The sequence below is a fragment of the Polypterus senegalus genome, chromosome 9 (assembly GCF_016835505.1).
Source record: "Polypterus senegalus isolate Bchr_013 chromosome 9, ASM1683550v1, whole genome shotgun sequence".
Taxonomy (NCBI): Eukaryota; Metazoa; Chordata; class Cladistia; order Polypteriformes; family Polypteridae; genus Polypterus; species Polypterus senegalus.
Window position 1 is genome coordinate 2,682,573 of NC_053162.1, and position 15,644 is coordinate 2,698,216.

Sequence of the window (15,644 nt, forward strand, 5' to 3'; positions counted from 1 at the left end):
ACTTTTCCGCTCGTGACCCGTGGTAGTGACTGATAGAGTCTTTTTACCAACCTTATCGACCGTGTGTGTTGATGGAATGTCTTATCTGCCTCAGGACCTCTTCCATGTTGATGACGTCATCCGGTGTTAGTTTCAGTGTCTCGATTTCCTTGCTGACAAACTCTCTAAAACTGTTAAAGTTTCTTCTCCCAGTCGTCTGGCAGTCTCTGCCCCACAGTCGTTCTGGCTCGGATAGACAGACCATTTCGCTTCATGAAGCGAGAAACCCAATTATGACCACCTTTGAAGTCATCAATTGCCATTTCAGTCGCCATTCCTCGTGCCTTCATTTTGATGGCTAATGTCGAAACTATCCAATTGTTCTCACGCTGCGTGAGAATCGATTGTTTAAGTCGCCTCTCCAAGTTTGCCCATTTTGCGTCCCTTGTACGCCTTGCACGCCTGTGTGGCGGAAGCTTCCTCATCTTTCCGCCAGTTTCTCACTTGTTTTTCATCTGCTTCAAAGTGGAGTCCAGCTGCATGATTGCTGTTTTCTTTCGCGAAAGCAACGACCTGGAGCTTAAATTCTGCAGCATTGGATTTACGTTGCTGCATGATATCAGTAAGTACAAAATTTGATCAATTTAATTGTTCACGTTCAATTATAATGTCACTATAAAGTTGCAAATGCCTACAGGGGCATGCCAGATTAGATACTTTTCCTTCAGATTCGTAAATTCAGTAATAACATGGGGTGGCTTATCTTGGAGTTTTAAAATATAAACAAGCATTTTCTGCGGCATACAGAATGGGGCGGCCTCCGATGTGGAGTGGCTTTTTTGTTGGGAATTTCTGGTATTCCAAACGGCTTAGGAATCAGCCAGGTGGTACTTTGCACTGACATTACTTGTGGATTGTACAGTTTTCTGTCTTGCCATTCTTCCAATGAATCCCGTTTTTCTTAGTTTTCTTATCATAGAGTCACGAACACTGAACTTCGCTGCAGGTAGAGAGGCCAGCCGTCCATTGGATGTTCTTGTGGAATCCTCATTGACTTCTTGAATGAGTCTGCACCTCGCCTTTGAGGTCATTTTGGCAGGCCATCCATTTGGTGGTATTGGATCTCGCTGTGCAAGGCCGAAGTCCATGAACCTTAGAAATGACTTTGGCACCCTTTCTCAGTTGTTTTCTCCCCTCATTTCTTCTCGAACTTCCTTTGATTGTAGCTTGGTTCTTCTAGACACCTGTAGTGATGGCTTCACTCGCAGTTTAGGAGGATTTTTTATGATAAGATTAGTAGCTGGGATTGTCAACTTTGACTTCCCCTCCGAGTAGAAGTCACTTTGTGACATCGGTATAACCGTATAGTCCAGTTATTATCAAGAATGTGCTGCTAAATTTAAGGGTCTGCTATCCTGTTTTGTTAAATTCTAGCTTACAAAGCGTGAGATTTTAGTTTGCAAAGGGTTTATAATCAACTTATGTTACCTGTGTAACTGTTTAAACGTTTGCGTAGCGTTTGCTTAGTGCGGGTGATGAAAGCTGTGAACCACCCATTGCATCGGTTATGTGGTTTTTAACAGTAAGTGTTGATAATAAATGTCATTCTGTATTGTGTGCCCTTCTTCTAATATATAACTTATTTTAATCTTTTCAGTCTGCTCCTGTGAAGCCTACCTACACGTTGAAGTTCACACTAGCAGGTCACACTAAGGCTGTCTCGTCTGTCAAGTTCAGTCCGAGTGGAGAGTGGCTGGCTAGTTCATGTAAGTCCTGCGTCAGAATCTTTACACAGCATTCCCTCAGTTTCCGGTTCGCTGGGTGTTTCTGTTCAAAAGTGACTTGCAACGGCTACTATGAATATTTCTGCCCTTGCATGCTATTGCTTCTGCTGTCTTTTCTTCCAGAACAGCTCTTAATAACTTTTCTCTCAAAACTAGTAAAGAGAATTTTAACTGTTGCATTTTCAGAATGTTTTCATTAATTTTCACATATAAAGTATATTCATTGATAAGGAGCCTTTTAGGTGGTGGACATTACTTTTGCGCAGGTAACAGATGATGTATGACTGGCAAGAGACTGAAGGTGTACTGTAAGTTGGAAGAGTAAGATCATTCTTTTTTTGACATAAGACCTTGTTATAATCCTTAAGTTAATACTACAAAGAATTTTTTATTTCTTTAGTTTTTTTGGAAAAAACTTGAAATCCCCAAAACCAACCAGGCAGTCTGAGCTGTGCTGTGCATGACTTGACCAGCACATGCTCTTCTTGAAGTTTAAGTTCTTCCACCAGTTCAGTACTAGACCAGTGACATCACTGGTCTGCTCTTTTCTGGCAATTTATATGAAAACGGCTGTAGCATTTCACTCCGCAAGCTTTTTCAAATCTCCCAGGTTAAAGGGGCTTCATTTTCTTCTTTTTCCGGGTACTTTTTGAGATTAAGAGAGAGAAAAACGTGACTGTTCCTCTTCAGACTTTTAGAAATTAGTCATAGCTCAATTTGCCATCTTAAATCTTTAAAGTTATTCTCTCTGGGTGCTGCCTTTGAACATAATTTTACCAGTCACGTTCCAGATGTTTCAGTCAATTTAACTTTTTTTATCTGTTCTCACACTAACATGAGTTTATTTTTCCTTTCTTTTATAGCGGCTGATAAATTAATCAAAATTTGGGGAGCTTATGATGGCAAGTTCGAGAAAACGATTTCTGGGCACAAGCTTGTAAGTAAACACCTTTGTCCACCTCTGTTAACTCATTGATTAAAGGATAAGTTTGATCATTTTGAAGGTGATAAGCTGAACTAAACTAAAATATAATGAAGTTATTTTTATCACAATTGTTGCCTGCATTTTTTGTTAAGAGAAGCTTTTATAATGAATCCTTAAAAGGAAAAACATGTACTGCCAGGCAATGTAGTTACTAGGGGTTTGGTATTGTAGCCATAGGTCTAACAATGATCAAATACAAGCGACAGTATAGTATCGAGTGTATGAAAACACCGCCACACCAAAGCATACAAAGATGGCAGGTGATCATCTAACACAAAATATAACAGCATACCAAATTGTGTTCAGGTCTCATACTTACAGCCTTTAGTAGTTCACATAGAGTGGGCACAAGCTGTTGAAGATCTGGAGGTTACAGAAGTGATTCAGATGTTTAGACTTTTGAGGGCAGTTGTAGTAGGGATGAAAATAATTTGTATGCTGATTGGTTCTTATTTCGAGTCACCAGTAAAAATTTCCCGATGGTAATAACAGAAAAAATCGAGTTACCATGGTCGAGTGTGGTTTTTGTTTCTGTTGCATGCATATTCTCTGGACTGAGGTGTATTTGATTATGTAGGGAATATAGTCCTACAGTCCTGCTCTCTGAACAACAAGAACCCAGTTTCCTCTTTCTGAGTATTCAGATCCATATTTTAAGGGCACACCGACTGGCCAGCCAGTCCTCCAATGGATATGGCACTGTGTACCCATCTGTGATCAGGTCAATTAGGGTATTGTCATCATATTTTTACTGACAGCCTACTGGAGGCACAATTAATGGTATTGAGCGTTGATTGTCATCAAACAGATCTGACCGATAGCTAAAGTCTTTGGGTTAGACCCTGTCGTACAAAACAACCCCAATATGTGTCTGTCTTGCACTTTAATGGCATGTTGCCTAATATTCAGCCCTTTGTTCATCATTTTGGTGCCCACATAACCAGCATCTTGGGACAGGACACATCCCTTTACCTCAAGGATAATAGTACCAAGAATCTGCGATAAAATGCGTTACTTCCAGTTTGCTTTTATTGTCACAGGCTTGCCTCCGATACTAGGGGGGAGGCACATTTTTCCTAAATTTACACCTTTGCTGATTCAAAGTGGGTGTGCTCCCTACGTTTTAAGGCTTCTCTTTTCACATTTGAACCTCTGCTGCTTTGTCTCCAGTTTAATATGTAAGAACAAGCGGCATATTTTTTTAGAATTTTAAAAATAATTCTTCACTTTAGAACACAATTTCATGTGGCAGATCAATATACACCATGACTGTGAAGAAATTGGTTTGACTTGAAAATTACCAAAATTATCCTCGGAGTGTGTTTCTCCTTGGTGTCCACTGAGGACGACGAGTATGTGATTTACTATTAAGTTGGTAGAGTAGTGCTTAACCAACTTGAGCGATGCCTTTAAGGTCTATGAAGACCTCAGCTATGGTCCCTGTCTGGCATTACCTGCTTGCTTGTGAAAAGGTTTAATTCCTTAGCCTGGCAGAGTAGGCCATGTTCTATAATAAAGGATGCACACAGTTCTTCTCTTTATATATTTATTTTCCATTGGTCTGTCTCATTTTGCTTATGAATTAATGTAACACACAATAAAAAGATATTGAAAAACTGGAATTTGTTTTCTTTGCAACTCTAATGCATGATATTTATGTTTTCTTTTTTTTTTTTTTTCCCCCAGGGAATTTCAGATGTTGCTTGGTCCTCTGATTCGAATTTACTTGTGTCTGCCTCTGATGACAAAACTCTAAAAATCTGGGATGTTAGCTCGGTAAGACAATTTGATCCCACCTGATATGCATGGCTTCATTTTGTAGCCTCTAGTGAAGCTTCAAGAAGCTGAAGGGGTTGATTTAATCCAGACAAAGAACCATTAGCAGTAAGACATGGATAGCAAAAGAATAAACATGTTTTCACACAAACATAACTCATTGGAGGGCAACTTACTTCCTTTTAAGATAGTTAATACATCTAGACTTTCGTTTTGTTTCACACTACCAGTGAGCTGACACTCTTTTAACTGTCTATAAACACATGTGCAGACTCCAGAGGACGTATCGCTGGCAAAATATGCTAATGATGAGAGATGTTGTTGCATTCCATGTTTAGAGTGTGCATGCAAAGAGTAATCAGTATCCTACCCAGCATGTCAAACTCTTTAAAAAGAGTTTAAGTAGATGACGTAATATCCCAAAATCCTATGACCATTTCCTACTTATTGAGAGCAATTACTGGCAATTTTCTGAAGGAAATGTGTGAAACAATAAGAGAATGTATGCTACATATGACAAGGTTAAAAAAACTTAAGCATCAAACATCAGTTGAGAGACTGGCATTTTAACTTTTGATTGGTCTGACTAGAATTGCTGCCCCTCTGAGACAAATCTTAATTCATTTTAATTATGAGTTACTATTGGGTTGTTGATTCCAGAGGTGGAAAGAACATACACCAAAAATTTCTCACCAATTGTGATTATATCTCTTTATGAGTGGGCATTGCTCTGTTTAGTAATGGACACCAGAGTAGGTTCTAGTAGAACAGAGTATTTCATCGTGTACAGTGCATCCGGAAAGTATTCACGGCGCATCACTTTTTCCACATTTTGTTATGTCACAGCCTTATTCCAAAATGGATTAAATTCATTTTTTTCCTCAGAATTCTACACACAACACCCCATAATGACAACGTGAAAAATGTTTACTTGAGGTTTTTGCAAATTTATTAAAAATAAAAAAACTGAGAAATCACATGTCCATAAGTATTCACAGCCTTTGCCATGAAGCTCCAAATTGAGCTCAGGTCCATCCTGTTTCCCCTGATCATCCTTGAGATGTTTAATTGGAGTCCACCTGTGGTCAATTCAGTTGACTGGACATGATTTGGAAAGGCACACACCTGTCTATAGAAGGTCCCACAGTTGACAGTTCATGTCAGAGCACAAACAAAGCATGAAGTCAAAGGAATTGTCTGTAGACCTCCGAGACAGGATTGTCTTGAGCAACAAATCTGGGGAAGGTTACAGAAAAATTTCTGCTGCTTTGAAGGTCCTAATGAGCACAGTGGCCTCCATCATCCGCAAGTGGAAGAAGTTCAAAACCACCAGGACTCTTCCTAGAGTGGGCCGGCCATCTAAACTGAGCGATCCTGATGGAGCTTGAGAGGTGCTGCAAAGAGGAATGGGCGAAACTGGCCAAGGATAGGTGTGCCAAGCTTGTGGCATCATCATTCAAAAAGACTTGAGGCTGGAATTGCTGCCAAAGGTGCATCAACAAAGTATTGAGCTAAGGCTGTGAATACTTATGTACATGGGATTTCTCAGTTTTTTTATTTTTAATAAATTTGCAAAAACCTCAAGTAAACTTTTTTCATGTCATCATGGGGTGTTGTGTGTAGAATTCTGAGGAAAAAAATTAATTTAATCCATTTTGGAATAAGGCTGTAAAATAACAAAATGTGGAAAAAGTGATGCGCTGTGAATACTTTCCGGATGCACTGTATATATCCCAGCAGGATGGCAACGACAGCGACTGATCCCCATGTGGGGCCCCCGGCTCAGTTCTTAGTCATCAGCTTGCCTGAAATGTTCGTTTTACATGTTTTCTTCACAGCTGTACCTACGGGTCATTGATTAAAACCTTAAAAGCACACAAAAAATAAAAAAGAAATAAGACAGACTGCAGACAGAAGCCATCTTTGCTACAGCTCCATTTGATGACACTGCTGGTCATGTTCCTAAATGCAATACATAAAATAAAAAAGACGTTTTGATCTGCGAAGTTCCTAAAATTTATCTCACTCAGAAGCAAACGGTTTTATTCAAGACCTTTAAACAATATCAGAGTGCTGAATACATTTTGTAAAATCTCTAAGTCAATATGTGGCATTGATGAATGAGAACGGGAAATGTTATTAAACCTACAGCTGTGCTATTCGAACGTTTTTCCATGGTGACCCCCGAGGTCTTATAAATTCCAGCTTGACACCCCAGGATTTCAGGCCTTTGTATTAAATTTTAGGAAGGTGAGTTAAAAAAAAAACAAACAAAAAAACTGTTTACATCTTTCAAATTCTTTATTGGAGGATTTCCTCATAGTTTTGTGATTAACGTATGGCTAGTGAGATTCAGAAATTTCTTTGATGTGATGTCAAATGGTAGATGAATTAACTTGCATTTCTTCATTAAGCATTTGTATGATTTTGTGCCGTTTAATGTTTTTATACAGTATCCTGTTTCTGCTTTTGCTTTTGATGTTATAATGGTTTTAAAATACATTTTTAAAGAGCCTTTTCAATGTCTACAATATCCGTTTAGCTACAGTGGATTCAGAAAGTGCTCAGGCCCCTTCACTTTCTGTGAACTACGTGGTAGGTTTCATTTTAAATTAATATATTTGCCATTTTTGCCAATCATTCTACACTCAATAACACGTTTTCAGAAAGGATTACAAATATATTGAAATTTAAACTCTGAAATCTCTCGTTGTTGTAAGTATTCAGACCCATTGCGATGGCATGCCAGGTTGTGCTCGGGTACATCCTATATGCTGGAATTCTCCTTGAGATGTCTCTTGAACTTCATTGCAGGCCACCTGTGACAAACTGAACTGATCGGACGTCGTTTAGAAAGGCACAGGCGTACCTGTATATAGAACATCCACAGTTCACACTGCATGTCAGGACAAAAAACAACCGTGAAGTCCAAGCAACTCTTTAGACCTCCACAATCAAATTGTGAGGTGTCATTGATCAGGGCAAGTGGATCAAACCATTTATACAGTGATCCCTCCTCGATCGCAGGGGTTGTGTTCCAGAAAGGTGAAAATCCGTGAAATAAAAACCATATATTTTTATATATTTTAAACCCTTATAATCTCTCCCACACTCTTATAAACATTTCCCGCACAGTTATACAGCATAAACCCTTTGTATTCTCTTAGATATTAGGTAAGATTAATTGAAATTATGTATGTAAACACACGGTTTATATGCAGTAAAACCTAAATGTTATTTTAAAGATATCGAGCATCTCCGATATCACATATGTTACAGCCATTACGATAGACATGCCACCAGCAATAAATGCGTATAATGTAAGAAAATGTGTGTACAGTGACACTAAACGTATGTACATGTAATGCGTACTGTATGTAGAAAATGAATTATGGTTACTCACCAACAATGACATGACGACTTGTCCGATAACGATGAGTTTAATTTTACTGCACAACAAAGGAGAGCGTTACAGCTCTTCTAAAGGAGCCTCTTCAGGCGACTGTGTAGCACCACCATTGTTCTTCTTCAGTCCAAATCCCTAAAGCAAATTCCATCCGGACTACTGCCTTATTACGTCCACTTACAACTCGTTTTGCGCCCTAATTAAAGGACACTACAACCGTAGATCTTATATTCTTTTCCTCCTTTTTAAAAAAAAAGAATCGTGGACTCATTGATGCCGTAATGGCGTCCTACAACGGTGTAGCTGTTCCCTTTCTTCAACATATCCAAAACTTTTACCTTTTTGGCAATCGTTAGCATCTTTCATTGGTGCTTGGGCATGGCCCCTGAAGAGGTAGCAGGAACAGATCGTTTTGGAGCCATAATGAAGGGCTTGACTACACACAAAGATAAACACAAAGGAGCACAAAAGTTAACTCATTACACAGTGAAACACGTTGATGCTGAACGAGTGAGACAAGACTTCCTGGTTAACGCAGCTGAATTGAGTTCGCTGCTCCTTCGCTGAGCCAATCAGCACACAGGGTAGATTCTCAGCCATCCGCCAATAGCGTCCCTTGTATGAAATCAACTGGGCAAACCAACTGAGGAAGCATGTACCAGATGTTAAAAGACCCATTGTCCGCAGAAATCCGCGAAGCAACAAAAAATCTGCGTTATGTATTTAGATATGCTTACGTATAAAATCTGCGATAGAGTGAAGCCAAGTCGAATCGCGATATAGCAAGGGATTACTGTAATGCGTTGAGTGCAGGCCCAGTTCTAGAGGCAAAGCCGCCATCGTGCCATTTAATTTCAGCCGTCCCCTCACCCTATAATACCTTCACTCGTTTTCTAAACCAGTGTATTTAAAATTTTCGCAATTTTCTTAATGTTAAAGAAAATTTCTTTGCAGGTAGAAGAAAACTTGACTTGCGCATTTAACGAATTGGCGACAAGTTTAATTAATTCATCAGTAAAATTCCGATTAACACTACAAAGACTTTTGATTGATGTGCTGCGTACTTGAGCTGCCACAATTCACGTGTTGTGACTTGCCCGTTTATCTTTGAAGCAAGTTACTGACATTCGACGGGAAAAGACGAGCCCCGCGCCGAGTCAGTGTTTTGTTTAGGGTAGCCGCGGCCGCCTTCGTGCATGCACCCTTTGCACAACTGGCAGGACCGGACCTGGTTGAGTGTTCAAGGAGGACTCCGGCCTGGATGAAGTTTGGAGTTGGAGATCTGGCCAAACTGAGGAACTGGGCAAGAAGGATGTTGCTAAGGGAGGTGACCAAGATCCCAGTGGTCACTGTAACAGAGCTTCACATGTCCTCTGCTGAGAAGGGTGAACAATTTTGATGGTCAACCATCTCTTCGGCATATATGGTAGGGTGGTTAGACATAAGCCACTCTTGATTTAAAAGCATATGACAGTTTAAGGGACTCTGGGGAGCATGTAGGAAAAAATTCTCTAGTTTAACAAGGCATAATAATAATAATTGAAGCCTGTGGGCAGAACTCCAAGTGCCATGTTTGGCGAAGACCAAGCACTGCTTATCACCTGCCTCATACCATCCTTACAGTGAAGCATGGTGGTGGGAGCATAATACTGTGGGTGTGCAGGGACAGGGAGACTGACTGACTGTCAAATGCAGAAAGGTGCGCCAGAGTACACATCTTTTCAGACTGGGAGAACAGTTTACCGTTCAGCATGACAATAACTTGAAGCACACAGCCAAGACAATATTAGAATGGCTTTGGAATGTTTGAGTGGCCCAGCCAAAGACCAGACTTAAACCTCATAGAAAATGTGTGTTGAGACCTAAAGGTGACAGTTTACAGATGCATGCCATCCAGTCTATTGAGCATGAGAAGATCTGCCAGGCAGAATGGGATAAACTACCCAAATCCTGGTATGCAAAGCCTCTAGAGGCTTACCCAAGAAAACTCGAAGCTGGAATTGCTACCAGATGGTCACCAACAAAATACATGAAGCAGGAGTCTGAATACTTTTATGAATTAGAGGTTTCAGCTTTTGATTTTTTAATAAACTTGTAAACCTTTCCGTACTAGAGTGTTGTACCGTGTTAGCCATTATGGATGTAATGAGACGTTAAGCAAAATGTCAACTTTTATTGGCTAACTAGAAACATTACAATATGCAAGCTTTCGAGGCAACCCAGGTCCCTTCTTCAGGCAAGATGTATTTGTAATCCTTTCTGAAAACATGCTTTCACTTTGTAATTAGGGGTAATTGAGTGTAGATTGATGGACAAAAGTGGCAAATTTATGCATTTAAAGTGAAATCTACAACACAAGAAAGTGTGCAGAAATTGACTGGGGCTCAGTACATTCTGAATCCACTGTGTGTTTAGTCCCATTGAGGTGGTCTTGTCCTCATCCCTAAAGCTATAAATCTATCTCTGACTTGTTTTGAATGCTTGTTTCTCCATTTTGGTTTGCTTTGTGAAAAATCTCTGCCATACTGTTGGATATCTGTGGTTTTACATTAATCAGTTCAGTGAGAACAGGTGATTCACCAGATGGAGACCAAAAACAAATTGGATAGGTTGGTCAGGTGATCCACAGCACCTAACCAAAAGTAGCTTTACATTTGACAATCACACTCAGTACCCTGAGGGGCGGCCACCCCACTCCCCCTGCTCAGATGATGCTAAATTCACAGATGCAACTGTGGTTGCGTCATGAACACGCTGACATGAAAAATTGGATTGTGACACCACAAAGGTTTGGGAAACACTGCTATACACGGTTTGAAGATCAGTTGGAAAAATTTTCCAGACAGAATACTTTTGTTTGGTACTGTACAAGTGTACCAGTTGATTAGCATCCCTCTTCTCACCAGTGTTCTTATGATCAAATGAGTGAGATCGCAAGTGCAAGGAGCCGCTGCTCCTCCAGATCAAAAAGAGTCACTTGAGGTGGTTTGAAGATTTTGTAAGGATGTCTCTCCAGGTTGCTTTTCCATGGAGCTGCTCTGGTCATGCAGCAGACTCTGGACTTGCTATAGGGAGCTGCAACCCAAGTCTTTCATAGATGGTCTCCCATCCAAATACTGTCCAGGCCTGAACAGGCTTCCCACAACCCTAGTCTTAAACATGGTGGAACTGGGCAATCGAAGGCCGTTTTATGATCGATGTTATAGCCATTATGTAATGTTGGGGATTATACCTCTCGACTATCTTTAGGAACACCTGGGAATTTCTTAAGAGGAGCTGGAATCCGTAGCTGGAGACAGGGAAGTCTGGGCTAACCTGCTTGGCCTACTGTCACTGTGACCCTAACCAGGAAAAGTGGTGACAGAAGATGAGACGAAAATAAGTGCAAAGCTTACTAAATACACAGAGCCCAGTTCCGCATTGACTATTGAGGGAATTCCACTGCTGCCTGCAATTTTATCAGTTTCCCGTATTTTCACACAAACCCCTTTTCATCCCAAATATCAGTGACAGTATTTGGAGAAGTAAATCATGTATTGAGAGGCCGTCTTTAAATGCATGTCTCCACTCAGTGCATTTTCAATTGTGTACTGTACTTCATCAGTGTTCTCTGTGAACAGTTTTTTTGCACGGTCGTGTAATCTCAGTCTTTCAACTAGAGGCTCCTTAGCTTTTGGCATATGCAGAATTTATGATGTTAAATAATTTGATAAATACATTTCTGTTTTAAAAGAGAGTGATTCTTTCTGTGTGTATGTGGCTAATTAGTTATGGGCTGTGTCATTTTGTGATATGTACTCATAAATCCATAAAGGTGAAGAATATTAAAAAAATAAAATTAAAAATAGTCCTCATGTGAAAAGAAAACATAATAAAAGTCATAAATATTCTGTAGACATCTCAAATAGATTCTGTGGTGAAGGCAAGATTTGTACATCACTTACTGCAGTTTTATACCCACTGATACCTGCTTCTGTTGTCATGGTGACTGTCAGCCATGGCCCTTCTGTCTTGGCCTTGTTGTTTCCATGGAAACACACCACTGATTAACTACTTGGGTAGCACAGCAGAATAGATTTTTTATTTAAGAGCATGTGGGTTAACAAAGGGTTTAAGACTTGTTCACCCAAGAGATGCCTATTGTATATTAGTTTTGTTTTTGAAGGCGTGTCTGTGATTGGCTTAAAAAGAACAGCTGCAGTTCAGTTGGCCATTCTTTTGGTAAGATAATATAATTAGGTAGAGTTTATGAAGTACTGAAGAAGCTTCTTGTTTGCATTTTTCACACTTCATTATGAATTGCAATTTTTGAGACACAAATTAAGGAACTTTTAAATAGAAAGGTAAATGTGGGTTAGTGCTTATTAGGAGTGGGCAGGGGATGACTTACAATCCTATCACAGTGTAACTAAAAAGTTCTGTCAGTTTCTGCAGATAGTGACATAATGTACGGACAGACCCCGTGGTACAAACGAGATCTGTTTCTTAGCCTGTCTTTAAGTGGAACTTATAGGTAATACAGAACATGTACATACAGTTCTTATTTAGGTTGTCCAATGTTTGCCTTGGTATAGTGCACGGGTGTCGAACTCCAGGCCTGGAGGGCCGCAGTGGCTGCAGGTTTTCATTCTAACCATCTTCTTCATTAGTGACCAGTTTTTGCTGCTAATTAACTTCTTTTGCTTTAGTTTTAATTAACGTGACTCAGGCCCCTTAGTTGTCTCTTTTTTTTAATTAGCAGCCAAACAATAATGAGACACAAAACGAGCCGCCACATGACCAGCTCACCTGATAGATAGATAGATAGATACTTTATTAATCACAAGGGGGAATTCACAAATCCCAAGGGGAAATTCACATATAAATATAAATATATTATATATGAATATATAAATAAATATTATATATAAATATTGTCCATCACACAATATCTGAAAATAAAGAAAGGTGAAAGTCTCGGTAAGGTTGATCTCTCGGGTCACCAAAACATTTTGACAAACAGAAAATCGACAGTTTTGGAAATGTCTGCTGTGGCAGAATGAGAGCAGCAACAGGCCACGGAATTAAATAATGGGCTTACTTAACAGCAAGAATCAGCTTCTCATTAATAGACTGGTTGGAGATTGAAATCCCAGTTTAGCTGGTCATCCGCCGGCTCGTTTCACGTCTCATTTCTGTTTGGCTGCCATTTCATGAAGAAACAAATCAATTCAGAGGACTGAATCCTTAAAAGCAGGGCTATTAAAATAAAGGGAAAAGGAGTTAATTAGCAGTGAAAACTGGTCACTAATGAAGAAGATGGTTAGAATGAAAACCTGCAGCCACTGCGGCCCTCCAGGCCTGGAGTTTAACACCCCTGGTATAGGGTATATGCTTTACCTTTCTACGCATACACTGTCACATGATCCATCTTAAAATGGTTCCTTTCTTGAGTCTACAAATTCCTAAAGCAATGTTTTCGTGAAGGTCGTAAAGTGCTGTAGTGCGTGTGTTTGTTATTGCGCATCACGGTGAGTGTATGCAATGGTGTTTGTGATGTAAATTTCGTCAACAGCCCTGGCTCTCTGAGCCTCGCATCAACAACCAAAAAGACGACTATGCACCAGCTAGACAAGAAAATATCCACTTGTTGGATTAAGTGTCGCTACCTGCACCTACGATACACAATCCAACATTAAAAGCACACAGAGAGAGCAGATGTGCACAAATTCATAATAACAAATCACCCAAACCCTGTGTAAAGATTTGTGCAGCAGAAATGCAATGCAGCAAACTGAGAAGGCAATTCATACTTTCAGCCGCGGGCCATAAGAAAACAATAGGGTAGTAATTTTCAAGAATTGGCCCAAAACTGTTGCAGTAATAAATCTTTTGTTACTGTTTTACAGGGTCTCATTTGTTTTCTGACTCTCGGAGGGCACCTTGAGGTTATTTTTGACGAGTCCTGTTCTAGGCGGCTTGATTTTTATGTATTTGGCCTTGTACCACCTTCCTTACACCAGTGCTTCCCAGCTTTTATGGTACCGCTACCCAGTTTTGCCTTTTTGTAAAAGTTCATTGACAACCCACTAGCATTAATTGTAAACCAGCCAACCTTGGTGAAATGATCTGGGGTTCTGTTTGTGTGTTCAAAAATACTCCTACACTTTATGCATTGAGCGTTCACTTAGAAATGCATTGGTCGCCAGTTGTCGCATACACAAGGCCCACTCCTACAACTTAAGAAAAAATGCAAACTGGTTGGATTAAGTCAATGGGGGTGTCGGAGAGCATGGAACATTCTGCTACTGCAATCGCTTTGCTATGATTGTGTAAATGAAGTTTTTAACTGAGAATCTCTGAAAAGTTGTGTAGTATGACAAGGGCTTAATCTGTCTCCATGCTTGTTAGTGCTCTGGTCCTCAAAGAAGATTACATTACAGGTAATCGCCTCTCTTGAACCAGTACAAGTACAGCTTTTCTGTCTCTTGCTTGCAGCGCTGTTGCACAGCAGACACAGCACAAGACTCAACTTCTTTCTGTACCCTCTTGTTTTCAGCAACTCACTAATGGAGTTGAACCTCACAGCACTCTTGAGTAATAAGTTGTTCTTAAAATTTCTCTCTTTCCTTTACAGGGCAAATGTTTGAAGACACTGAAAGGTCACAGTAACTATGTATTCTGTTGCAACTTTAATCCTCAGTCCAATCTCATTGTATCTGGTTCCGTAAGTATTTACTTCATGGTTGTATGGAGGTATTTACAGTCATATGGAAAACTTTGGGAACCCCTCTTAATTCTTTAGATTTTTGTTTATCATTGGCTGAGCTTTTCAAAGTAGCAACTTCCTTTTAATATATGACATGCCTTATGGAAACAGGAGTATTTCAGAAGAGACATTAGGTTTATTGGATTAACAGAAAATATGCAATATGCATCATAACAAAATTAGACAGGTGCATAAATTTGGACACCCCAGCAGAGATATGACAGCAATACTTAGTTGAGCCTCCTTTTGCAAATATAACAGCCTCTGGAGGCCTCCTGTAGCCATTGATGAGTGTCTGGATTCTGGATGGAGGTATTTCTGACCATTCATCCATACAAAATCTCTCCAGTTCAGTTCAATTTGATGGCTGCCAAGCATGGACAGCCTGCTTCAAATCATCCCATAGATGTTTGATGATATTCAAGTCAGGAGACTGTGGCGGCCATTCCAGAACATTGTACTTCTCCCTCTGCACGAATGCCTATGTAGATTTTGAACTGTGTTTTGGTCATTGTCTTGTTGGAATATCCAACCCCTGCATAAGTAACTTCAACTTTGTGACTGATGCTTGAACATTATCCTGAAGAATTTGTTGATATTGGGTTGAATTCATCCGACCCTTGACTTTAACAAGGGCCCCAGTCCCTGAACTAGCCACACAGCCCCACAGCTTGATGGGACCTCCACCAAATGTGACTGTAGGTAGCAGGTGTTTTCCTTGGAATGCGGCGTTGTTCTTCTGCCATGCAAAGCACTTTTTGTTCTGACCCAGTAACTCCATTTTTTGTCTCATCAGTCCAAAGCACTTTGTTCCAAAATGAATCTGGCTTGTCTAAATGAGCATTGGCATACAACAAGCGACTGACTCTGTTTGTGGCGTGAGTGCAGAAAGGGCTTCTTTCTCATCACCCTGCTCTACAGATGTTCTTTGTTCAAATTGCGCTGCATTGTAGAACGATGTCCAGG

At 40.1% G+C, this 15,644-nt stretch overlaps 1 protein-coding gene across 1 annotated transcript in view; it reads left to right on the forward strand.

The window, feature by feature from the left end:
- The window catches only part of wdr5 (WD repeat domain 5), a 99,552-nt gene that overhangs the window by 50,072 nt on the left and 33,836 nt on the right, over positions 1-15,644 (forward strand). The window contains exons 3-6 of the mRNA XM_039762613.1: positions 1,637-1,745; positions 2,627-2,700; positions 4,435-4,524; positions 14,547-14,636. Of these exons, the coding sequence (XP_039618547.1) occupies positions 1,637-1,745; positions 2,627-2,700; positions 4,435-4,524; positions 14,547-14,636 (363 nt within the window). The remainder of the gene's footprint in view (positions 1-1,636; positions 1,746-2,626; positions 2,701-4,434; positions 4,525-14,546; positions 14,637-15,644) is intronic.